Source organism: Schistocerca piceifrons, chromosome 1 (assembly GCF_021461385.2).
Source record: "Schistocerca piceifrons isolate TAMUIC-IGC-003096 chromosome 1, iqSchPice1.1, whole genome shotgun sequence".
Taxonomy (NCBI): Eukaryota; Metazoa; Arthropoda; class Insecta; order Orthoptera; family Acrididae; genus Schistocerca; species Schistocerca piceifrons.
Window position 1 is genome coordinate 454,167,660 of NC_060138.1, and position 25,990 is coordinate 454,193,649.

At 39.9% G+C, this 25,990-nt stretch overlaps 1 protein-coding gene across 1 annotated transcript in view; it reads right to left on the reverse strand.

Annotated features, from left to right (window-relative positions):
* The window catches only part of LOC124792297 (alpha-aminoadipic semialdehyde dehydrogenase-like), a 72,454-nt gene extending 46,675 nt beyond the window's left edge, over positions 1-25,779 (reverse strand). The window contains exons 1-2 of the mRNA XM_047257929.1: positions 25,564-25,779; positions 3,429-3,645 (exon numbers count right to left, since the gene is read on the reverse strand). Coding sequence (XP_047113885.1) covers positions 3,429-3,645; positions 25,564-25,725 — 379 coding nt within the window. The 5' untranslated portion in view covers positions 25,726-25,779. The remainder of the gene's footprint in view (positions 1-3,428; positions 3,646-25,563) is intronic.
* Positions 25,780-25,990: the final 211 nt, after the last annotated feature.

A 25,990-nucleotide genomic window follows, 5' to 3' on the forward strand; every position in this document is an offset into this window, starting at 1 on the left:
AAATCTGTACCAAACTTTGGGTTTGCAGGCCTGGGTAACCAAGAAGGCTTCCTCTAAGCAACCCATGAATAGGTTGGCGTACGAGGGGGCCATTCTGGTACCCATGGCTGTTCCCTTTAATTGTTGGTATGTCTGGCCTTCAAAAGTGAAGAAGTTGTGGGTCAGGATGAAGCTGGCTAAGGTAATGAGGAAAGAGGTTTTAGGTAGGATGGCAGGTGATCGGCGTGAAAGGAAGTGCTCCATCGCAGCGAGGCCCTGGACGTGCGGAATATTTGTGTATAAGGAAGTGGCATCAATGGTTACAAGGATGGTTTCCAGAGGTAACAGACTGGGTAAGGATTCCAGGCGTTCGAGAAAGTGGTTGGTGTCTTTGATGAAGGATGGGAGACTGCATGTAATGGGTTGAAGGTGTTGATCTACGTAGGCAGAGATACGTTCTGTGGGGGCTTGGTAACCAGCTACAATGGGGTGGCCGGGATGATTGGGTTTGTGAATTTTAGGAAGAAGGTAGAAGGTAGGGGTGCAGGGTGTCGGTGGGGTCAGGAGGTTGATGGAGTCAGGTGAAAGGTTTTGTAGGGGGCCTAAGGTTCTGAGGATTCTTTGAAGCTCCACCTGGACACCAGGAATGGGATTACCTTGGCAAACTTTGTATGTGGTGTTGTCTGAAAGCTGACGCAGTCCCTCAGCCACATACTCCCGACGATCAAGTACCACTGTCGTGGAACCCTTGTCCGCCGGAAGAATGACGATGGAATGGTCAGCCTTCAGATCACGGATAGCTTGGGCTTCAGCAGTGGTGATGTTGGGAGTAGGATTAAGGTTTTTTACGAAGGATTGAGAGGCAAGGCTGGAAGTCAGAAATTCCTGGAAGGTTTGGAGGGGGTGATTTTGAGGAAGAGGAGGTGGGTCCCACTGTGACGGAGGACGGAACTGTTCCAGGCTGGGTTCAATTTGGATAGTGTCTTGGGGAGTTGGATCATTAGGAGTAGGATTAGGATCATTTTTCTTCGTGGCAAAGTGATATTTCCAGCAGAGAGTACGAGGGCTGTTTGGTTGAATCTGGGAGTGGGGCTGAAGGTGAGGCCTTTGGATAGGACAGAGGTTTCGGATTGGGAGAGAGGTTTGGAGGAAAGGTTAACAACTGAATTAGGGTGTTGTGGTTCCAGATTGTGTTGATTGGAATTTTGAGATTTTGGAGGGAGTGGAGCTGGAAGTGGGAGATTGAGTAGATGGGAGAGACTGGGTCTGTGTGCAATGAGAGGAGGTTGAGGTTTGCTGGAAAGGTTGTGGAGGGTGAGTGAGTTGCCTTTCCGGAGGTGGGAAACCAGGAGATTGGATAGTTTTTTTAAGGTGGAGGGTGGCATGCTGTTCTAATTTGCGGTTGGCCTGTAGGAGGATGCTCTTAACAGCCGGTATGGATGTGGGAGAGGAAAGATTGAGGACTTTTATTAAGGATAGGATTTGACGGTTGTGGTCATTGGCTGAATTGATGTGTAGGTGAAGGATTAGGTGGGTGAGGGCAATGGATTGTTCAGTTTGGAACTGGTATAGGGACTGATGGAAAGAAGGGTTGCAGTCAGAGATGGGAACTTTAAGTGTGAGGCCTTTGGGGGTAATGCCAAATATCAGACAAGCCTGAGAAAATAAAATATGGGAGTGTAATCTGGATAGGGCAAAGGCATGTTTGCGGAGGGAATGTAAATAAAACTTAATGGGGTCGTTGTGGGGGTGTTGTGAGGGTGACATGGTATTAGAAGGTGGAAAGTGTAACATGAGGCTGAAATGAAAATGAAAATAAAAATAAAAATATATGGGGAGAGATAAAGGTGAACTAGAAAGCAACTGGAGGTCTGGTGTGAAAAAAGGCGAAAAAGTGTTGGTTAGAGCTGGGCTATGTTGATCCTGTGGTGAACTTGTGTAGGTAGACAATGACTTTTCAAGTCAACTTTTCCTGATGAAGCAACCGTTTGTTGCGAAAGCTTGAATTTTGTGTGTATGTTTGTGTTTGTTTGTGTGTCTATTGACCTGCCAGCGCTTTTGTTTGGTAAGTCTCATCATCTTTGTTTTTAGATATATATATATATATAATAGAGGGAAACATTCCACATGGAAAAAATACATCTAAAAACAAAGATGATGAGACTTACCAAACAAAAGCGCTGGCAGGTCGATAGACACACAAACATACACACAAAATTCAAGCTTTCGCAACAAACGGTTGCTGCATCAGGAAAGAGGGAAGGAGAGGGAAAGACGAAAGGATGTGGGTTTTAAGGGAGAGGGTAAGGAGTCATTCCAATCCCGGGAGCGGAAAGACTTACCTTAGGGGGAAAAAACAACAGGTATACACTCGCACACACACACATATCCATCCGCACATACACAGACACAAGCAGATATTTTATGTAAAATATGGGAGTGTAATCTGGCTAGGGCGAAGGCATGTTTGCGGAGGGAATATAAATAAAACTTGATGGGGTCGTTGTGGGGGTGTTGTGAGGGTGACATGGTATTAGAAGGTGGAAAGTGTAACATGAGGCTGAAACGAAAATGAAAATAAAAATAAAAATATATGGGGAGAGATAAAGGTGAACTAGAAAGTAATGTCTGCTTGTGTCTGTGTATGTGCGGATGTATATTTGTGTGTGTGCAAGTGTATACCTGTCGTTTTTTCCCCCTAAGGTAAGTCTTTCCGCTCCCAGGATTGGAATGACTCCTTACCTTCTCCCTTAAAACCCACATCCTTTTGTCTTTCCCTTTCCTTACCTCTTTCCTGATGAAGCAACCGTTTGTTGCGAAAGCTTGAATTTTGTGTGTATGTTTGTGTGTCCATCAACCTGCCAGCGCTTTTGCTTTATATATAATGTCCATGTCTTTTAGTGTAAGCATAAATATTAATTCTGACATCTCGTATTCTGTGCCTTATTTATTTTTGTGCATTTTTATTTTCGTGCATTATGTTGTAACATTGGATGATATAAATTATTAACATAAATTTGCTATATTGTACTTTACTGTCTCCATTATTGTAAATTTTATGAAAAATTAAATGATCGTAAATATTATAAAAACAATGACTCCTTCCATGTTCTAGCAACTCTAATGCTATTATCAACAGAACTTGCGATAAAATAAAATAAATTTTTGAGCTCAGAAGTCTCAAATTGATTAGAGGTAGCATGTGTATTGCTTGACAGATTGCCTTACTGAAATTTACAATAGGGTGGAACTAAATATTTCTGATACCCACCTTGCTTGTTAACACTTTTTTCTTGTTCTGAAATTTTAATAATTTTCATCAAAAGTCATTTTTGTATTCAATTCCATATAATTTTTTATGGGCTTAGCAGTCCTGTCATGAAATTACTACATGGGCATATCTGAATAATGAAATTTACTATGAGACACATATCTGTAATTATATTTACCCATTTCAAGGGATACTAATTTCCCAAGTGGTATCAGCTTCTCTCTTAGGGCATCTCCAATCTGTCGTACAACTTCCCCACGTTTGGGTGCTGGTATATCAGCCCATATCTGCCAGGCTTTCTTGGCTTCCTGTACACACTCATTGTAGTCCTTTATGCTTCCCTGCTGAACTTCGGCTATGGGTCTCCCATTTCCTGGACAGATTGAAGCTATTACCTGCAAAAGCAGACTCTTGTTGGTAAATGTGCTAGAAGCTATACAACTCGTCTGACAAAACTTTATCCCCGAGCTGTGATGGTTAACTCTGAAACTTCACAATGTAACAAATGAGGAAATGGGGGTTGCCAGCATAGTTTGTTTCAAAACAATTTTAACATATTCCAATATATTACCATAAATTTGTATGCATTTTAGACATTTGTCAATAATCCTAACTGATCACTATACACAGGTTTACATGCTTCAGTAAATAGTAAGTATGTAATAAGTATTAATTTTTGTGTGTCGTTTAGCACACATAGACCATACCCACCACACTAGACTATAAGCTTCCTCTCTGTCCCTTATATTATTCGCAGTTTGTGTAGCTAGCTTTTGTAGCTGTTGTAGTAAATCAGACTTGTTATACCATAGTTCATCATTTGCAACTACACCAAGTTTCTATTGTACAGATTCTTAGTAGTTACAAGAAAACTTAGACTTATATACTCCTACCTGAACAAGCAAACCACTAATATACTGTCGGCCGGGGTGGCCGAGCGGTTCTAGGTGCTACAGTCTGGAACCACGCGACCACTATGGTCGCAGGTTCGAATCCTGCCTCGGGCATGGATGTGTGTGATGTCCTTAGGTTAGTTAGGTTTAAGTAGTTCTAAGTTCTAGGGGACTGATGACCTCAGAAGTTAAGTCCCATAGAGCTCAGAGCCATTTGAACCACTAATATACTTATGCTTGAGGGCAGATGGATAGTGGTGGAGGTGGAAGTTCTCAGCACAGAAATGAAAGACTGCATACTTTGGGTAAAAAATGTACTAGATGTAGTTCATATAGTCACTTCTCAGGTCAGTGAATTATATACAGTTTTTTTTAAATGAGTAGATTCCATCTCTGAAGTATGATTTTGGAATGTCTGTGAAATACATACCTTGTGCTTGCCAGAACATCTTCATTGAACTCATAATGATTTTCAGCCACAAGTTTCTCACGGGACCAAAAAAAAAAGATATTTTCTTTTGCACTCCAGAATACTTCTCACACATTCTATCATTCAGATAAAGAAAAACTGTATATTCGGGGCATGAAGTGGTGAAATAAAAATAAGTTATATTATTTTTCTAATGGTCCACCTTTGCTGAGAAATTAATTTTCACTTTTCCCTCTTGTCAGCTTTCAACGGATGTGCCTTCTGTCTTGCACAAAGCTTTCTCATGGAAAATTCTTCATTTAAACTGTGCCACACTGGCAACAGTTACTACAAAAACATTTAATGTTGATCAGTCAATACTATATTGTACATTTTCACAATAACTTTCTACATCTACATCTATATTCTCCAGGTCACCATACAGTGCATGATAGAAGGTACGCTGTGCCACTACTAGGCATTTCCTTTCCTGTTCAAATTGCAAATAGAGAGACGGAAGACCAGCTGTCTATATTCCTCCATACAAGCCCTAATCTCTCTTAGCTTATCTTCATGGTCCTTACATGGAAAGTGCATGGAAAGTAGAATCGTTGTGCAGTCAGCTTCAAATACTGGTTATCTAAATTTTTTCAATAGTTTTCCTGGAAAAGAATGTTGCCTTCCCTCCAGGGAATCTCAAATAAAGTCCCAAATCATCTCCATAGTACCTATGAGTTGTTCAAACCTATGGGTAAAAAGTAGCAGCTCGTCTCTGATGTCTCCCTTTAAGCCTTGAACATAAGCATTTTTGTCCATTCACATTAATAAATTAATATAAAATTCTATCACAGGTAATAGAGCTCAGAAATGTCCACATGAAACAAATATCTTTCAGTTAATATCTTTGTCGAAACTTCCTGGCAGATTAAAACTGTGTGCCCGACTGAGACTCGAACTCGGGACCTTTGCCTTTCGCGGGCAAGTGCTCTACCATCTGAGCTACTGAAGCACGACTCACACCCAGTACTCACAGCTTTACTTCTGCCATTATCTCGTCTTCTACCTTCCAAACTTTACAGAAGCTCTCCTGCGAACCTTGCAGAACTAGCACTTCTGAAGGAAAGGATACTGCAGAGACATGGCTTAGCCACAGCCTGGGGGATGTTTCCAGAATGAGATTTTCACTCTGCAGCAGAGTGTGCGTTGATATGAAACTTCCTGGCAGATTAAAACTGTGTGCCCAACCGAGACTTGAACTCGGGACCTTTGCCTTTCGCGGGCAAGTGCTCTACCCACACCCAGTACTCACAGCTTTACTTCTGCCAGTCTCCTACCTTCCAAACTTTACAGAAGCTCTCCTGCGAACCTTGCAGAACTAGCACTCCTGAAAGAAAGGATACTGCGGAGACATGGCTTAGCCACAGCCTGGGGGATGTTTCCAGAATGAGATTTTCACTCTGCAGCGGAGTGTGCGCTGATATGAAACTTCCTGGCAGATTAAAACTGTGTGCCCGACCGAGACTCGAACTCAGGACCTTTGCCTTTTTTGGGCAAGTGATCTACCATTTGAGCTACCGAAGCACGACTCACACCCGGTACTCACAGCTTTACTTCTGCCAGTATCTCATCTCCTACCTTCCAAACTTTACAGAAGCTGCCTTCTGGGTCACTTGATAACCTAAAGGGATTAGAAGAAGAGAAGTAGATCAACTTGTAGAGTAGCATATGAGGGTAGCTTTTAGAGATCTGTGTAATCACTCCACCATGTCATTAGCAGCAGGATGGCAGTTTGTTGTGAAGTGCGTGTGCTTGCTGCAAGTTAGCGCAAGATTCTTAAATCAACAGTACATGAACTGCCACCTGCAGTCAATGGTGATGTGGTGGCAGCACCTAAAACATGAGACCCACATATCTATGAAAGCCTTTGCCACTGTGTTTGCAGCTATGTTGGACAGAGGTACTACTTCAGACAACTGAGTGAACCTACTGATGATAGTAAGCACACACTGTTGGCCATATCATATATGTGTGGGAGAAGCAATGGTCCACTGGGAGTGAAAGAGATGATGGGGGCATGCAGGTCCCTGCCTATTTAAAAGAGCTGGCATGGGATGCAGGTGTTGTCTCAGTTGGTGCAGTTGTGCTGGATATTGGGCCAAAACACACACTCCTGCGTGAATGTGGCATAAGTACCAACACAGGGGTGGGCCAGGTCAAGTAACTGCAGAAATCCAGGGGAAGAAATGGGTAGGCACACTCTGAGAGTGGTCAGTACTGGCATGGACGTTGTACCAGATGGGTTCGTGGGCACCTAGTATTGTGCATGTTTGTGGGTTGAGACCCAGATTTATGTCACTTTGCACCCATAGGAGTTTGGTGTTGGCAACCTGGTCAGCTGTGAGGGCAACATAATTGAGGGGAGTGGGAAGGGCGCATGATCAGCTAAAGCAATTGGTGACTATGTTGTCCATTCTGGCTATATGCCAGACTTCAGTGGGGAACTGCACAATACACTCCTGCTTTCTGAATTGGCGGAGTGAGAGCTACATGCCCTCTTTGTGGCAAATACCCATTGTCAAGAGGTGATGGTTGGTAAAAATTTCAAATTGGCACCCCTACACTGAGGAGCATAAATACTTAACTACCTTGTACACCGCGAGGAACTCTGTGGCCCAATGTAGCTGCGGCTCCATAAGCTTCACTGAGAAAAATGCCAGGGCTACCAAATCCTTTCAAGATGTTGTTGCAGGAATGCACCTATGTCAGACTGGCTGGTGTCAGTGATAACTGCAAGTGGATCAGTGGGGTGGAGGTATGCTTGGAGTGCAGATTGCGAGAAATTGTGCATTGTTGGTTCAAACTGCTCAACACTTGTAGCATCCAGGGAACAGGCCTGTTGCCTTTTGTTTGGTTGCCAGGGCAGCTGTAAACAGCGCTTGCATACTTCCAGTGTCCTTTAGGCGGCGCCTGAAAAACTTTACCACCCTGAGGAACTTGCAGAGACCCTTGTATATAGTGGCATGTGAGAAATCAGACACAGCACAGACCTTCTCGTCAATGGGGCGAGAGCCTATGAACGATGTCCTGTGCCCCAGGAAGTTGGACTCTAGAACACTGAAAATGCACTTCTCCTTGTTGATAATGGCGCTAGCCTTCTAGAGGTGAGAGAATACCTCCTGGAGATGGCGTCAGTGCTCCTTGAGACCATGTGACTAAATAAGGATGTTGTCAAAATAGGTGAAACATCTCAAAACATCCTGTAGGATGTTGTTGAGGGAACATTTCCATTTCTGGGCAGCTTGTTGGAGGTTAAATGGCAGGAAGAAACCAAATGGTATAATAAAGGCCATCTTCTCTATGTCCTCAGGGGCAACTGGTAACTGTGTGAACGTTTTTGTGCAGTCCACTTTGCTGAAAATGGTTATGCCACATGAGTCGTCACTATAACTATGCAATAGTGGAACAGGGTAAGGATTGGGCTCCCATCTGGAGCTAAGAGCTCAGAAGTCCATGCACTGGTGCCCATACTGCCTTTCTTTGGCACGAGATGCAGGGCAGAAACCCACAGGCTGCTGGAGTGGTGGAGCACACCTGTGGTGACTGCTGCCTCAATCTCAGCCTGCATGGCTCTCCATTTGTCAGGCACAAAGGGACAAGAGGAAACCAGTGGCCCAGGCATCCTGATATTGTAGTTACAGATATCAAGGTGAACCTCATAAAGAACTTGGAGGTGTGAGTGAGGAGGAGGAATGTGGTGAGAAGGTTGGAAAATGGCCAGAGTAGGAGAGCTGTTTGATGGAACAAGAGGTGGTGGGGAGGACTGACGCAGCCCGAAACGGTGGAAGGTGGTATCAACAATACAGCAGTCTTTTAGGTTGAAGAGGAGGCTGTAGTGAGAAATAAAATCAGTGGCAAGGATGGCGTCTGTCGCATCAGCCACAGTAAAAGCCCATAAGAAATCTCTTCCGAGACCAAGGTCGATGGATCGGGTGTGCAAGCAGTATATTTAATGGCTGAGCAGTTTGTTGCAGTGAGGATTAGGGGGGGGGGGGGGGGGGGGGGGGAGTGGACGGCAGCCAGCAGAGGGCAGTAATCAGCAGGAATAAACAGAAAGGTCCAAATCTGGGTCGATGAGGAAGGGTGGCAATGAGTGGAGGTTACCACAATCGCATACAAGTAGGTGGTGCAAAATCACAGAGCAGACAGGCGTGCCTACTACCAATTGCTGTTGTTGGTGTTTGAGGCCCATGCACATGTACATGTCAATCTGCAGTGTCTCTGCCGTAATGCTATTGGTACCAACAGTACTTGTCAGCCCCACACACACCATGGCTATAGTGAACTGGCTGCAGTGGGGAGGGGTGCCTGCATGAGTGTGTACACTGGTAGTTGTAAGCACCACTGGGCAGAGGTGGGCAATGCATGGTGTGAGGCAGGTGCATGCGCTCCAAGGCAACAGTGAGCTCACCCACCTTACTAATCATCTTGGCTATCAGCTACACTATGTCTGTGGAGGACTGGGGGTGCTTGGGATGCTGCAGGTTGTGCTAGCATGTGATCATGCACATGGATGTTGTGACATTGCATTTGGCGGCAATGTTGTGTCCCTCAAGGGCTTTGAAAACCCTGTAGTGGTGGCAGCTGCTGCATTGAGCAATCTGAAACTCCTGCACAGCTAACACTATGTACTCCGGTGGGCAAAAGCATGCACCAATTTGCTATTAGCAGTGTTTCATGAAGCACTGAAGGCTTGGCCAGGTGGTGAAGGGGTTGTGAGGGCCACTTGTAGACACACTCCTGCATTGAGAACAGTGCGAAATTGCACTGCAATTCTGAAACAGTGAGTCGCTCTGTGAGCCTGACATGTAGGGCACTAAATTTGCCAGACTGTAGCATGACATCGCATGCCTCTGCTGTGATCAATGGTTCCACTTGTGTCATTTCTGATGGAAGAGCCTGGAATATCGTCTCCACAGAAACAAACCAAAGGCATGGGTCACGCACATTGAACAGTGGCAAGTGAACCATGGTACAGTCAGATGGAGGGCTGAGAGAGAGTACATGTATCTGCACAGTGGGGGTGTCTGTGAGCTGCATGAAGCAGGTTAGGAACAATTGGAATCTGTCGATCTGTGCCCGCAGGTGGAAGTGGTGGGAGTAGTGGGTCTCATTGGTGAGGGCTATACCCACCAGGGATGATGTAACGTGATTGTTCTGTACCATGGTGCACTGCTTGTTCACTAGCAGTGGTAGGCAGAGGGGTGGGAATGGATCTGCAATGTGGCTGCACAATGCAAATGAGCTGGTGTAGCAAGCGGAAGCCGGGTAGTGGGTGCATTTCAGTCGAGGGTCACCAGTGTGGGAAACACTTTCCTCATTAACCCCACACACATATCCCTATGGTGCACTATCACATATAGGCACTAGCAGGAAGAAAACAAAGATGATCAGGACACAGAAACAAATATTAGTACTGCAAAGTGTGTATAATAATAACTGTAAGACAGTCACTAGATGGGCTTATATAGATTATGGGACATGCCTGAAATATAATTTTTTTTTATAAAACTTAGTTTATTCATGCAAAAAATTAGCCTATGCAAGGTTTATAGACACTGCTCGAAACAAATGCAAAGCAGCATGGCAGATTCTCACACAAGAACACTTTCCCAACAACACACAATAAGTGTCACTTGAACCAGACCAATAGAATGAATTCAAAGAAATTGGAATCACAATCAACTCAGCTGACAATTCTGCAAGTGAACTACTTGGCAGCAGTTTCCAGTAAACAGTCCTTTCACTGGAAAATTATCAAATCCACTGATGTCATGTTGTTGTGGTCTGCAGTTTAAAGATTGGTTTGCTGCAGCTCTCCATTCTACTCTGTCCTATGCAAGCCAACCTACATCCCTCTGAATCTGCTTGCTATGTTCATCCCTTGGTCTCCTTCTAGGATTTTTATCCCCCTCCCCCCTATTTGGAGGAACAACTAATAGTATTCTTAAAGGATCTATTTGGCTCTATTTGAAAAGTTCTTAGCAAAACCAGCCCTTAATTAATTTCAAAGTAATTAACAGTTTTGTCAAAAGTATTGTTTACATAACTACATATGTTAATTACATGGTTTAAACAAATAATTCAGCCTAACCCTTGTAGTAGAAGATACTGTTAAAAAACAATTTTTCGACGTATTCAATTAATTTAATGAGTTAAGTTTTAATTGTAATTTCTGTAAATTAAACTTCAAACAATGTATAGTTTCAGCACCTTTTATTGTGGGGATACATAATGGCCCGATTTTTGGTCCCGACAGTCAGTTCACAGCTGAGTTTCAGATGAGAAACTAACAATACTTCAACTTAACTGTGAAACAATTAGGCCGTGTGTTAAAACAATGGCAGTGTCTGCTCCATACATACCTTTCTAATCTTCAAGAACTGTGAACTTTGTGGTTATGTTTTTACTGCTCGTAGATGTTCAATAGTAAACTATTGTAGTAATATGTGGATGTTCACTTGCAAACTATTAATGAGGCTTATCAAAAGTTAAACAATACTGCACTGGCCTTATAACTGTGTAATATGGGGGGTTGCGAACAGTGAAAGTAAAAGCCTGTGAAACGCGACTGTGCATGTGTTGGCTACATCATATACAGTAGCCAGTAGTTGCACTTCCACTCCCTATTTTTTCAGCCAGTATGTTTGCACAGAGGACAACCAATGAAGAAATAAAGCAGGCAAGCACCATCACAATTCCATTTCATCTGCTTCATTTATTGCACTTTTATATTTTCTCCTTTCATCAATTAAATTTGGTGTCTTCTGTGTTACACAAGGATTGCTACTAGTACTCACCTTTTTACATATTTGATCCTCTGTTGGCTTCACTATTTCATCTCTCAATACTATCCATTCTTCTTCTACTGTATTCCTTTCCACTATTCTAGTCAACCACTGCCTAATGCTTCCTCTGAAACCCTCAACAACCCCTGGTTCTTTCAATTTATCTAGGTCCCTTCTCCTTAATTTCCTATCTTTTTGTAATTTTTTCAGTTTTAATCTACAGTTCATAACCAACAAACTGTGGTCAGAGACCACATCTGCCCCTGGAAATGTCTTACAATTTAAAATCTGGTTCTGATATTGACTCCAAGTTTGTCTGAGGAGAACTCATCAGTTTTATCTGCAAAAAAGTATCAATGATAACATATGTAATATGGAAACTGAAAGATTCGGTTACTTCAGAAAGTAACCTCTTTTTGTCTGTTCCAGTCTCACATTTTGTATGGTCTGCAGTTACTGGGGAATTCTAAACATGTAAGTGAGATATTGAAGATACAAATAACAATCATAAGAGAAATGTGTAGAGCTGGACAAAGAGATCACTGTTGACCTGTGTTTAGTAAACTTAATATACACTGAAAAGCCAAAACATTATGACCACTGCCCACAGTGACACTGGATGCCACCTGGTGACGTTGCAGGCATGTAATGTGGTTACAAATGTATGTAAGTGGAGCAGACAAAGATGGGGGATCATCCTAGCAAAGATATGGACTGCAAATGGGGAAATTCAGTGAGATAAGCAACTTTGATAAATTATTATGCAGAACCTGTGAATGAGTATCTTGAAAATGGCAAAACTGGTAGAATGTTCATGTGCTACTGTCACGAGCATCTCCAGAAAGAGGTAGACGAACACTGAAACTACCACTGGTCTTAAATGCTTGGACATCCAAGACTCTTCACAGAATGTGGGGTTCAAAGGCTTGTCTGCTCTGTAAAATAGGATAGATGGTGATCAGTGGCATCTCTGCTGAAATATATAATGCTGGTGCATGCACAAGTATTTCAGAGCACACTGTTCGTTGTTGAACATGGAGCTCCACAACAGACCATCCCTACATGTTCACATGTTGACTCAATGACCCTGTTAATTATGAAACCACACTGGTTTCAACTGCCTGAGACTGCAGTCGTGTATGTAAGTTGCATTTGCATCAGTGTGTGTGTGTGTGTGTGTGTGTGTGTGTGTGTGTGTGTGTGTGTGTGCCTATAGTTGAAAAAAGTCAATGGCCGAAAGTTGTAATTGTGAGGGTCTTTTTGTTGTGCCCATCTGCAGCTCAGCATCTTTACTTTAGTAAATCTGTATGTTTATGTCTCATCACTCTACATTAAACAAAATGCAAGAGAATTTTATATAATTGGAGGTATACGGCAGTATGGTACAAGGGGAAACACTAAATAGATATTCCAAGACACAGACAGGTAAAGGCACCTCACTTCACCAGTCAGCTCACTAAAAATCTTTAACAAATTAACACCCTCAATGTGGCTCATGTCATGTAAATTATTTTTAAAAAAGTTGCATCACCATTTAGCTGAAAATCCATTTTATAATGTAAAATAATTTTTTGATGTACAGTTTGTGAATATATGTTAAAATTTAAAATGTATGCTAAAGTCTGCATTTGTGCATACCATTAAGCATATTGATAATGTGAATAAGAGATGAAACATATTCCATTGTCTCAATGGCAATACAGATGAATAAAGATGAATATGCAATGTACTCAATCAAATATTCAATACATCACTACCAAAGGGAATATTTATAGGGACTCTGAACATCGATATTTTGGACCCCTTGAAAAGAAACGTAGAAAGACAATTATTAATAATTACTAATCAGTTTCACTACTTACCTACTTCTTGAAGGTATTGGGTTATGTCTGCAAGAATCATAACAGATCTCCCTCAAAACATAACACTTGGTCAGTCTCAATTTTTGTTTCAAAAGTATCTGTCCAATGAACATGCTGTTTTTTTGTTCACAAGTTAGATTATACAAAATTTAAGTGATGGGACAAAATATTGTGAACTGGTATTCTCTGTGACTTGTCAAAAGCATTTGATTATGCAGTTTTCAGTATTCCCCTGAAGAAGCTCAAATATTATGGTATTAAAAAACTTGCTAGTAACCAGTTTTCACTTATCTTACTAACAGAATGCACAGTGTTGTAGAAAGAAACTCAGAATGGTGCTACTCATTACATGTATACCACAGGGCCAACTTTGGGTCTGCTCTTGTTCTTGGTATATACCATGTGGCAGCTACTCACAGAGGTCCAGTGTGCACTGTCCTCATTGTGTGCGAGCAAAACTCGGTAGATACACTAATGTGTTAATGCAGAACTGATGTATGCTGAAAAAGAAGTAGTTCCAATTCAGGCCACCAGGTGCTAATCTGGTACAATACACTGTGTGTATGATGGTATGACATCCACGATGTCATTTGACAAGCCCTGACATGGGTGAACAGTATAGCTATAGAAAAGAAAGACTGTGCACCATCTGTTAGGTGGCAATTTAAGTGCTGTAGTGATCGCTAACTGAGAGGTCTGAGGAGAGGCCCAGTGTCATTAAATGGTTTAAAGTATATGATAATGAAATTCAAAAACATGAATGAGCTTGGTGTGGCACCTGGAAGAGGAAGGTGTCGTATCCTGGTGGAAATTATTGATGAGGTTGCTTGTGCAGTGTCATGAGAATTGTCCATCCCATGGTCAACAGTACAGATTTTTTCTGTCTATTTTACACTGTACAAAGTTTTGGCACAGATTGAAGTTGATTACATATTTTTTATTTTTACTGGATAGGTGCACCCCACCATGAATTCCTCTCCTGTGACAACCTCTTCATCTCGTAGTAGCACTTGCAACCTACATCCTCAATTATTTGTGGAATATATTCCAATCTCTGTCTTCCTGTACAATTTTTGCCCTCTACTGCTCCCTAAAGTACCATGGAAGTCATTCCCTGTTGTCTTACAGATGTCCTACCATCACCTTGTCAATATGTTCCACACATTCCTTTCCTTTCTGATTTTGTGCAGAACCTCATCATTCATTACTCTATCAGTCCACCTAATTTCAACATTCATTTTCCACAAATTCCTTTCCCTTCCAATTCTGCCCAGAACCATCTTCTTTCTTACCTTACCAGTCCACCTAATTTTCAACATTCATCTGTAACACCACATCTCAAATGCTTTGATTCATTCTGTTTCAGTTTTCCCAGAGTCCATGTCTCACTACCACACAATGCTGTGCTCCAAATGAACATTCTAAAATTTCTTCCTCAAATTAAGGCCTACATTTGATACTAGTAGACTTCTCAAAGGCAGGGAATGCTCTTTTTGCCATTGCTAGTCTGCTGTTGATGTCCTCCTTACTCCAACTGTCATCGGTTATTTTCCTGCCTAGGTAGCAGAATTCCTTAACTTCATGTACTTCGTGGCCATCAGTTCTGATGTTAAGTTTCTCATTGTTCTCATTTCTGCTATGCATTTTGATTTACTCTCAATCCATATTCTGTACTCATTACACTATTCATTCCATTCAGCGCATCATGTAATTCTTCTTCACTTTCACTGAGGATAGCAATCTCATCAGAAAATTTTTTTCGTTGATACCCCTTCACCTTGGATTTTAATTCCACTCCTGAACCTTTCTTTTATTTCCATCATTGCTTCTTTGATGTACAGATTGAACAGTACGGGCGAAAGACTACATCCCTGTCTTACATCCTTTTCAATTTGAGCACTTCATTCGTGGTCATCCACTCTTATTATTTCCTCTTGGCTCTTGTACATATTGTATATTACCTGTCTCACCCTCTAGCTTACTCCCATTTTTCTCAGAATTTCGAAAATCTTGCATCACTTTACATTGTTGAATGTTTTTTCCAGGTCGACAGATCCCATTAACGTGTCTTGATTTTACTTTAATCTTGCTTCTATTATCAACCACAACATCAGAATTGCCTCTCTGGTGCCTTTACCATTCCAAAAGCCAAACTGATTGTCATCTAATGCATCTTCAATTTTCTTTTCCATTCTTCTGTATATTAATCTTGTCAGCAACTTGGATGCATGAGCTATTAAACTGATTGTATGATAATTCTCGCACTTGTCAACTTCTACAGTCTTCAGAATTATGTGGATGATATTTCTCCACAAGTCTGATGGTATGTCACCAGACTCACACACTGTACACACCAACGTGAGTAGTCGTTTTGCTCCCACTTCCCCCAATGATTTTAGAAATTCTGATGGAATGTTATCTATCCCCTCTGCCTTATTTGATCTTAGGTTAACCAAAGCTCTCTTAAGTTCTGATTCTAATACTGGATCTCATATCTCCTCTTAATCGACTCCTGGTTCTTCTTCTATCACATCAGACAAATGTGCCCCCTTTAGAGGCCTTCAATGTACTCTTTCCATCCATCTGCTCTCTCCTCTGCATTTAACAGTGGAATTCAAATTGTACTCTTAATGTTACCACCCTTGCTTTTAATTCCACCGTAGATTGTTTTGACTTTTCCGTACACTGAGTTAGTCCTTCCGGCAATCCTTTCTTTTTCAATTGCTTCACATTTTTCATCGAGCCATTTCATCCTAGCTTCCCTGCACTTCCTATTTATTTCATTCCTTAGTGAATGAGCATTTTTAAATATGAATTTATATTAGAAATAAAAAAATATGTATTTCACTGTTTTTTGACTACTCAATCCCTGCAGCAGGGAAATAGGAGGTGAAATGTTTTATGAAAATATTTCACTGTGAAAGCAATTTTAAAGTTATACCTATGTCAATTGCTACACAGCTCAAACTGTTAATGATAGAAACTTGAAATTTGGAGAGAGTTTTTATCTTCTACACGGCATTGTTTAATAAGGGATTGTTTGAAATTACACTCATAAGGGGGTGGGGGGTAATAAGGGATGAGAGTCTTTTTGAAAATGTATCACTGTTAAGGCAATTTTGAAGCTAGAACTACGAAAATTGGTATCTGGTTCCTTAGTCAGAAATTTAAAAAATGTGTTTCAGCAGGTTTGGAAATTCAACCCTTGAGCGGGTAATACAGAAGATGAAAATTTTTAGGACAATATTTCATTATGTTAAAAATTTTAAAGCCAAATCTACAAAAAATGGTAATTCACTTCTTGGTTAGAGATAAAGAAATATGTGTTAGGGGTTGATGTTTCTATGGAGATACCACCACAAGAACACAAAGGCAAGATTAACAAAATCCTTGGACTCCAGTGACCACAACTGCTTATTTGTCAGATGTACATTTCGCAAAGACAGTGCTTGTATGACCTTATTTAGTGTGCAAAGTTCAGAAGGTCGTGTGATTTGTTAACAAGATAAAAATTCAGTTAAAGAAAAACAAAACAAAAATCTATGTAGACCATACAGTATAAATGAGCAAAGCAGTAGGTGCAGTCCTCAAACTCTGCTTCAGTTTCACATTTCCCACCGCTCCTGGGCACATTATTGTATACATTGCTAACATATGTTAAGGTGTTTTACATCCAGTTTCTTCATTCTCAATTGGAGTGCCTGGTTCATTCCTATTAACTCACAAGGATAGGTTAGGTACTAATAGGGGTGGAGTATCTATTGCTGGAAAGAATTCCATCATTTCTGGAAAGATTGTTATGGATTTTGAAAGTGAAATAATTGAAGTGAAATCGAGCATCAAAGATGGTCAAACATAGTAAGCAATTGCTTTTACAGAGCATCTGACTTAATAGTTGTATTGGCAGATCACTTCAGACAATACTTGGAGAAAATCATGAGTACATTTTCCTGTCATGCTGCTATAGTAGAGGCAGAATTCAACTTGCCAGCTATAGAAAGGGAGAGTCATACAATTAAAACTGGTCCAAAGGTGGGGTACATGTGAGTTTTTTTCTGAATACACTGCTTGAAAATTTTTTTTGAGCAGATAGAGAACCGACTAATGGGACAATGTCATAGACCTCCTAGCAACTGTAGTGCCACTAACCAGTTTTAGTGAAATTAATAAGAGGTGTTAAGATAGCCACCATGGAGTACTGCAATAACAGCCAGGGGCTGGTAGCCACAGTGTGGCAACATGTGAGTCATAATAACATGTACACCTAAGGATTATGAGATGGGCTGGCCAGCCGCTCTCGGTGGAAAACTGCACTGCACAGTGGTAATGGTAACAGTGGGTGGGTTGATGTTACAACACCAGGGCAAGACTTCTAAATGTATGAAGCAGATGTAAGAAGCAAATATTATAGTATGTAACGCATTTTTTAAATATGATTTTTATCATATGAAGTCTGACATTTGCAGAAGCCATCATTGTGCTGGCTAGATGCAAAGAAAATGTAAAAAAGGAAATAAATGTATCCAATAAATGTATCATCCGCTTGTTGATGATGCAGGTTTTATAACCAGGCCTAATGTAGTACTTTCAGCACCTGAAAATGTAAATGATGATTTTTTTTTCATTAACAACTGATTCTCCAACAATGAGCTGTGGGTGAATTTAGGTAAAACACAATACATGCAATTCTTTAACGCACTAGGGCTGACCACACCATTAGAAATAATGCATAAAGATAGATCAAAAAATTAAACAGAATATTTTAAATCATTAGGTGCTCAAATTGATAAGAACCTGCAGTGGAGTTCACATTACAGATCTTCTTAAATGCCTAAGCTCTGCAACTTTTGTATTACACATTATCATCAGATTTTGGAGCTGAAAATGTCATAGAACTGGTTTACTTCTCCTGTTTTCATTCACTATTGTCCTATGGCATCATATTCTGAGGTTTGCAGAACATATACATTTGTAGATGCAGATAATATGTGGAGTCCAGTCTACAACTTTTTGAAGACAGCTCTTTAGAAAGTTGTGTGTACTGACAAAACCCTCACAATAAATAACTGCTTTATAAAGTATGTTGTCAGCAGGAATTCTCAATTTGAAAATAATAGTAATATTGTTAAATATAATAATAAAAGGGAGATGATTTACACTCTCCATCACTCAGTCTTAGTGTGGTAAAGACAGGACTCAGGTGTAAAGAATTAATAGATATTAAAATTAACTTCAAATACAAACTAAAATCATATGTACTTGGCAACTCCTTCCACTCTATAAAAGAGTTTCTGAATTTGTAGCATGTGTATGTATGTGTGTTTCTTAAGAGGAAGAGAGAGGTTAAACGTATTAAAGTGTAAATCACTGTAACCATGAAAAAGAAACCTCAAGAAATCACATAAATTGTCAACATGCTGCCATAATTTTCACTGGAAAATTGTATTGTAATTGTGAATCTGGTTCATACCACAACATAGTAAGAGGTCACAATCATGACCCACAGAAAAAAACTAACAAATTAATTATGCTAATTATCTATGGTTTATATATTGTAAGGTGACTGTCTTTAGTTATTATTTTATTTTCCACATTCACTTTCATGAACATAACTGTCTTAGGAACATAAAAAGTTTATACATTATTCACATTATAAAAATATTATATTTAATAAAATAGTATCTAAAGGATTGACACAGACTTACATCAACAATAATTCTGACTGACATCTTCTAGAGTCTGCATACTTTATGCTGATGGTCCACATGTGTCCAACTTAAAACAGAATTCCATATTGCAAATGTGAGTGGGTTAGTGTGTAGGAATTTCACTGAAATATGTGAGACATTTTAAGAAGTCAAAATTGCAGATAATATTTTTACAGGTGTAGCTGATAAGATGCTCATCCATCAGAATGCCTAGAAATTTACATTTATCAAATTTTTTGCCTCAATACAATAATTCAGAACTTACATACACTAAAGGTGGACTATAGCTTTTTAAAAAAAAACTTCATCATGTCTGTCTTACTGTCTTTCAGTGTCAGTTTACACTTTATAAGATATTTTGTGATCAAAGCAGAGATCTCTTTATTGTTTTGTGTTGCTATCTGTTCAGTACAAACCCCAGCTAATAAAGGAATTATCACTAACATTGTTTACAAACTTTAAGTTTTGTTGCTCTGTTATGTCATTGGCAAAAACAGACTGCAAAAGTGGCTTCATAATACTTTCCTGTTGGCTCCTACAGCTGAAAAATCTTGTTTATTGATTTCACTGTTGGTGTGTGTCAATAGAGGAAGAGAGAAATTGAACATGGTCAAGTATAAATCAGTGTATGCAAGTTAAACAATAATAATAAAAATTTAACGTAAAAAAATCATGTAAATGGAAGCATGTTGCTATACTTTTCAAAGAAGAAATGTAGGCTCACTGCAGTTGTAAAACTGACTCATTCCACATCACAGTGAAAAGTCATAATTATGATCCACAAAATACGTAACTAACTTCATTATTGTAAATAGTGTGACCCAAAGTCCTCTCGTATGCAGATAAGAATTTAAGAAATCTAGTGCAACTCCTCTTATACCTTAAGTTCCTAGTTTGACGAGAGTACTGAATGATCATAGAATCAAGGTTAGAGAAAAATGTAGAACTGTCTGCCACAGATTCCTCTACTGTGACAGTCTCTTCATCTCTGAGCAGCACTTACAGTTCATTTATCGAGCCTGTTGAAGACTTAATTGATATGAACACAATTGCTGTCCCATGCTCAGAAATTTTCTTCTTTCCCTTGTACTTATAAGACCCTGTTTGATTGTCATGTACAATGCCATGAAATCATGCCATCATTTTAATGTAATGAGTAAGATTTTATTTCCTCCCCCCCCATGAACCATAGACCTTGCCGTTTGGAGGAGAGGCTTGCGTGCCTCAGCAACACAGATAGCCGTACCGTAGGTGCAACCACAACGGAGGGGTATCTGTTGAGAGACCAGACAAACGTATGGTTCCTGAAGAGGGGCAGCAGCCTTTTCAGTAGTTGCAGGGGCAACAGTCTGGATGATTGACTGATCTGGCCTTGTAACATTAACCAAAACCGCCTTGCTGTGCTGGTACTGTGAACAGCTGAAAGCAAGGGGAAACTACGGCCGTAATTTTTCCCGAGGGCATGCAGCTTTACTGTATGGATAAATGATGATGGCGTCCTCTTGGGTAAAATATTCCGGAGGTAAAATAGTCCCCCATTCGGATCTCCGGGCGGGGACTACTCAGGAGGACGTCGTTATCAGGAGAAAGAAAACTGGCGTTCTACGGATCAGAGCGTGGAATGTCAGATCCCTTAATCGGGCAGGCAGATTAGAAAATTTAAAAAGGGAAATGGATAGGTTAAAGTTAGATATAGGGGGAATTAGTGAAGTTCGGTGGCAGGAGGAACAAGACTCTTGGTCAGGTGAATACAGGGTTATAAATACAAAATCAAATAGGGGTAATGCAGGAGTAGGTTTAATAATGAATAAAAAAATAAGAGTTCGGGTAAGCTATTACAAACAACATAGTGAACGCATTATTGTGGCCAAGATAGACACAAAGCCCATGCCTACAACAGTAGTACAAGTTTATATGCCAACTAGCTCTGCAGATGACGAAGAAATTGATGAAATGTATGATGAAATAAAAGAAATTATTCAGGTAGTGAAGGGAGATGAAAATTTAATAGTCATGGGCGATTGGAATTCGAGAGTAGGAAAAGGGAGAGAAGGAAACATAGTAGGTGAATATGGATTGAGGCTAAGAAATGAAAGAGGAAGCCGCCTGGTAGAATTTTGCGCAGAGCGTAACTTAATCATAGCTAACACTTGGTTCAAGAATCATAAAAGAAGGTTGTATACATGGAAGAACCCTGGAGATACTAGAAGATATCAGATAGATTATATAATGATAAGACAGAGATTTAGGAACCAGGTTTTAAATTGTAAAACATTTCCAGGGGCAGATGTGGACTCTGACCACAATCTATTGGTTATGAACTGTAGACTAAAAATGAAGAAAATGCAAAAAGGTGGGAATTTTAGGAGATGGGATCTGGATAAACTGAAGGAGCCAGAGGTTGTAGAGAGTTTCAGGAAGAGCATAAAAGAACAATTGACAAAAATGGGGGAAAGAAATACGGTAGAAGAAGAATGGATAGCTTTGAGGGATGAAGTGGTGGAGGCAGCAGAGGATCAAGTAGGTAAAAAGACAAGGGCTAGTAGAAAGCCTTGGGTAACAGAAGAAATACTGAATTTAATTGATGAAAGAAGAAAATATAAAAATGCAGTAAATGAAGCAGCCGAAAAGGAATATAAACGTCTCAAAAATTAGATCGACAGGAAGTGCAAAATGGCTAAGCAGGCATGGCTAGAGGACAAATGTAAGTATGTAGAGGCTTACCTCACTAGGGATAAGATAGATACTCCCTACAGGAAAATTAAAGAGACCTTTGGAGAAAAGAGAACCACTTGTATGAATATCAAGGGCTCAGATGGAAACCCAGTTCTAAGCAAAGAAGGGAAAGGTGAAAGGTGGAAGGAGTATATAGAGGGACTATACAAGGGCGATGTTCTTGAGGACAATATTATGGAAATGGAAGAGGATGTAGATGAAGGTGAAATGGGAGATATGATACTGCGCGAAGAATTTGATAGAGCACTGAAAGACCTAAGTCGAAACAAGGCCCCGGGAGTAGACAACATTCCATTAGAACTACAGACAGCCTTGGGAGAGCCAGTCCTGACAAAACTCTACCATCTGGTGAGCAAAATGTATGAGACAGGCGAAATGCCCTCAGACTTCAAGAAGAATATAATAATTCCAATCCCAAAGAAAGCAGGCGTTGACAGCTGTGAAAATTACCGAACTGTCAATTTAATAAGTCACGGCTGCAAAATACTTATGCGAATTCTGTACAGACGAATGGAAAAACTGGTAGAAGCTGACCTTGGGAAAGGTCAGTTTGGATTCCGTAGAAATATGGGAACACGTGAGGCAATACTGACCCTACGACTTATCTTAGAAGCTAGATTAAGAAAAGGCAAACCTACGTTTCTAGCATTTGTAGACTTGGAGAAAGCTTTTGACAATGTTGACCAGAATAATCTCTTTCAAATTCTGAAGGTGGTAGGGGTAAAATACAGGGAGCGAAAGGCTATTTACAATTTGTACAGAAACCAGATGGCAGTTGTAAGAGTCGAGGGACATGAAAGGGAAACGGTGGTTGGGAAGGGAGTGAGACAGGGTTGTAGCCTCTCCCCGATGCTATTCAATCTGTATATTGAGCAAGCAGTAAAGGAAACAAAAGAAACATTCGGGGTAGGTATTAAAATCCATGGAGAAGAAATAAAAACTTTAAGGTACGCCGATGACATTGTAATTCTGTCAGAGACAGCAAAGGACTTGGAAGAGCAGTTTAACGGAATGGACAGTGTCTTGAAGGGAGGATATAAGATGAACATCAACAAAAGCAAAATGAGAATAATGGAATGTAGTCGAATTAAGTCGGGCAATGCTGAGGGAATTAGATTAGGAAACGAGACACTTAAAGTAGTAAATGAGTTTTGCTATTTGGGGAGCAAAGTAACTGATGATGGTCGAAGTAGAGAGGATGTAAAATGTAGACAGGCAATGGCAAGGAAAGCGTTTCTGAAGAAGAGAAATTTGTTAACATCGAGCATAGATTTAGATGTCAGGAAGTCATTTCTGAAAGTATTTGTATGGAGTGTAGCCATGCCTGGAAGTGAAACATGGACGATAAATAGTTTGGACAAGAAGAGAATAGAAGCCTTTGAAATGTGGTGCTACAGAAGAATGCTGAAGATTAGATGGGTAGATCACGTAACTAATGAGGAAGTATTGAATAGGATTGGGGAGAAGAGGAGTTTGTCGCACAACTTGAGAAGAAGAAGGGATCGGTTGGTAGGACATGTTCTGAGGCATCAAGGGATCACCAATTTAGTATTGGAGGGCAGCGTGGAGGGTACAAAACATAGAGGGAGACCAAGAGATGAATACACTAAACAGATTCAGAAGGATGTAGGCTGCAGTACATATTGGGAGATGAAGAAGCTTGCACAGGATAGAGTAGCAAGGAGAGCTGCATCAAACCAGTCTCAGGACTGAAGACCACAACAACAACAACAACAAGATTTTATTTAGGATAAGGCTGAAATACTGCCCACATATAGTATTTACCTCTTATTTGGTGCTACAAGAGTTAGTTAAGAAGTACTTTTTTCATCAATTAACATGCTGAGGCTACCATGGACCACATGCTCCATTCTTTTTAGTACAGTATATCTTTGGATGGCGTGTAAAGATTTTAAAAAAAGAAGAAGAAAAAGAAATAAAGAAAGAAAAAAATGAAGTCAAACTGTTGATCAGGATATCATACCAAATTTCCTGTCTATCACCATCAACTCAATAGAGAAATTCAAATTAATGTACAGTATTGCACTGTGTACTGTACTACAGATAGTGGAGTATGTAGCCTCTGGTGGGCACGTGGTATCAGGTGTGAACCTCTGCTGTTTCTGCCTGCAGCCTCAGATCGGTCAACATATAAAGTCAAAAAGGATGGAATAGCTGATTCACAGTTTGAACTGTGGCTGCCGAAGACTGAAATAGCAAATATCAACAGAAGAGTGTTTTAGATCCAGAAATCAGCAGGAGAGAATGATATCCAATGCCAGAAAATGAGAGTAAGGGAGGCAAAGAAAGAAAATAGGTTCAGAAGTTATAAAAAAAATAAGAATTATAGCTCAGACTATGCACAGTCTTTAAAATATGTTATCCTAAACTTAGAAGGGCAAATTATCTCTGGTCTAATGAAATATCCCTGTTACATCAGCTCCTCAGAATCTGAATTTCATATGTTCATTCCATTGTCTTCTTGTTTTCTTCTCTAAATTCAAGCTTCTAAGTGACTGATTTATTTATCTGTCTTTATGTTTTTCCAGACAATGGAAAATCCAGGATGGAATGTAACAATATTATAAGAAGGAAAGCTGCTACTCAGCATATAGTGGGAATGCTGAGTCACTGATAGACACAACAAAAAGACTCTTACAATTATAGCTTTCAGCTATTAAGGTCTTCATCAACAACACACACACACACACACACACACAAATGCAACTCACACACACAACAGTGGTTAGCACACTAGACTCGCATTCGGGAGGATGATAGTTCAAACCCATGTCCGGCCATACTGATTTAGGTTTTTCATTATTTCCCTAAATCACTCCAGGCAAATGCCAGGATGGTTCCTTTTACACATCAAAACCTTTCATTGTACTCATAAAGCATAAAATAGTGAAAGAAAAACAATTTCAACATAATTTCCCTCAGCAATGAAAGACATCTAATTCAGATTTCATGGAACTATATTGTATATCTGATTAGCTGTCATAAACTGCTTTAAATTTCTTTTCATCAATGAGGTACTCGCTGTTTGATGCATCACAATGTTAACAGAATACAAAGGTGAAATGACAACACAGTAGTGGCTCAAGACTTTTGTAACAAAGCGATGAGCAGTACCAGTATTGTGTGTATCTGAATGTATCAGTTTATATTAAATAACATTAATAGTTAAATATATCTCAGAGAGCTCAGAAAAATTGTTCACTGTGTTTTATGTAAAGAACCAGCAAGTTTGTAAGTGCAAACAATTTTCTTGAAAAATCTGACAAGATGGAGTATTCAAAATTTTTGTAACTACCTAATCCTAAAAAGAAATAGGTGTTACAGCCATATTCTATTCATGTGGACTGAGTATCATTACTATACATCACATTTGACCAAGAATGTAGTAACAATTTTCAGCCTAAAAGGTAAAAAAAATTCTTCCGTATGTTGACAGATATGTTTGTTTATAGCACTGTAATATAAAGCAAATATCTCAAAACTCCTTTTTATAGTGGTGCACAGATTTAAATTTTTCTCTTTAAAAGCAGTTGATCATTTTCTGTTTGTGATGTCTCAAAGAAAAATTATGTAGTAACAATTTTCAGCCTAAAAGGTAAAAAAAATTCTTCCGTATGTTGACAGATATGTTTGTTTATAGCACTGTAATATAAAGCAAATATCTCAAAACTCCTTTTTATAGTGGTGCACAGATTTAAATTTTTCTCTTTAAAAGCAGTTGATCATTTTCTGTTTGTGATGTCTCAAAGAAAAATTATAATGACTATTGCAAAGGTGTTCACTGAAGACAACGCTTCATTGACATGTTGAAGATGTCATCGAAGACACCCATACATTACCTCCCCACTAGCAGTCCACTTCCCATTGTAAACTCCTGGGTTTACTTTTTCTAAGCCTAGTTCTTGAAGGAATGAATATGAAGTTTCTTCAATAAGAAATTTTGGTTTTGACATCATTTGTCGAACTTGAATGAGACTTATAAATATCTTCTTAAAAGTCATCACACTGCCAGAGGCTGTGATCCTCTCTCTGACTGAGTACTTGTGGCACAGGCACTCCAGTGAGCTGTTCAGAGAGGTCATAGGGGTTACTACCAAGCAACTGATAAACAGCAAATAAGATAAGATAATGTACTGTATGAAAATACTGCAGGCTTAAAACAGAACTGTCTTCAAAAGAGATTCAGCTTGTTGTTCAGTGACTTTCAGTTGAAAATTTAATTAATTGTAGTAGTGCCATATCATAAGACTGCTAAAGAGTTAACAA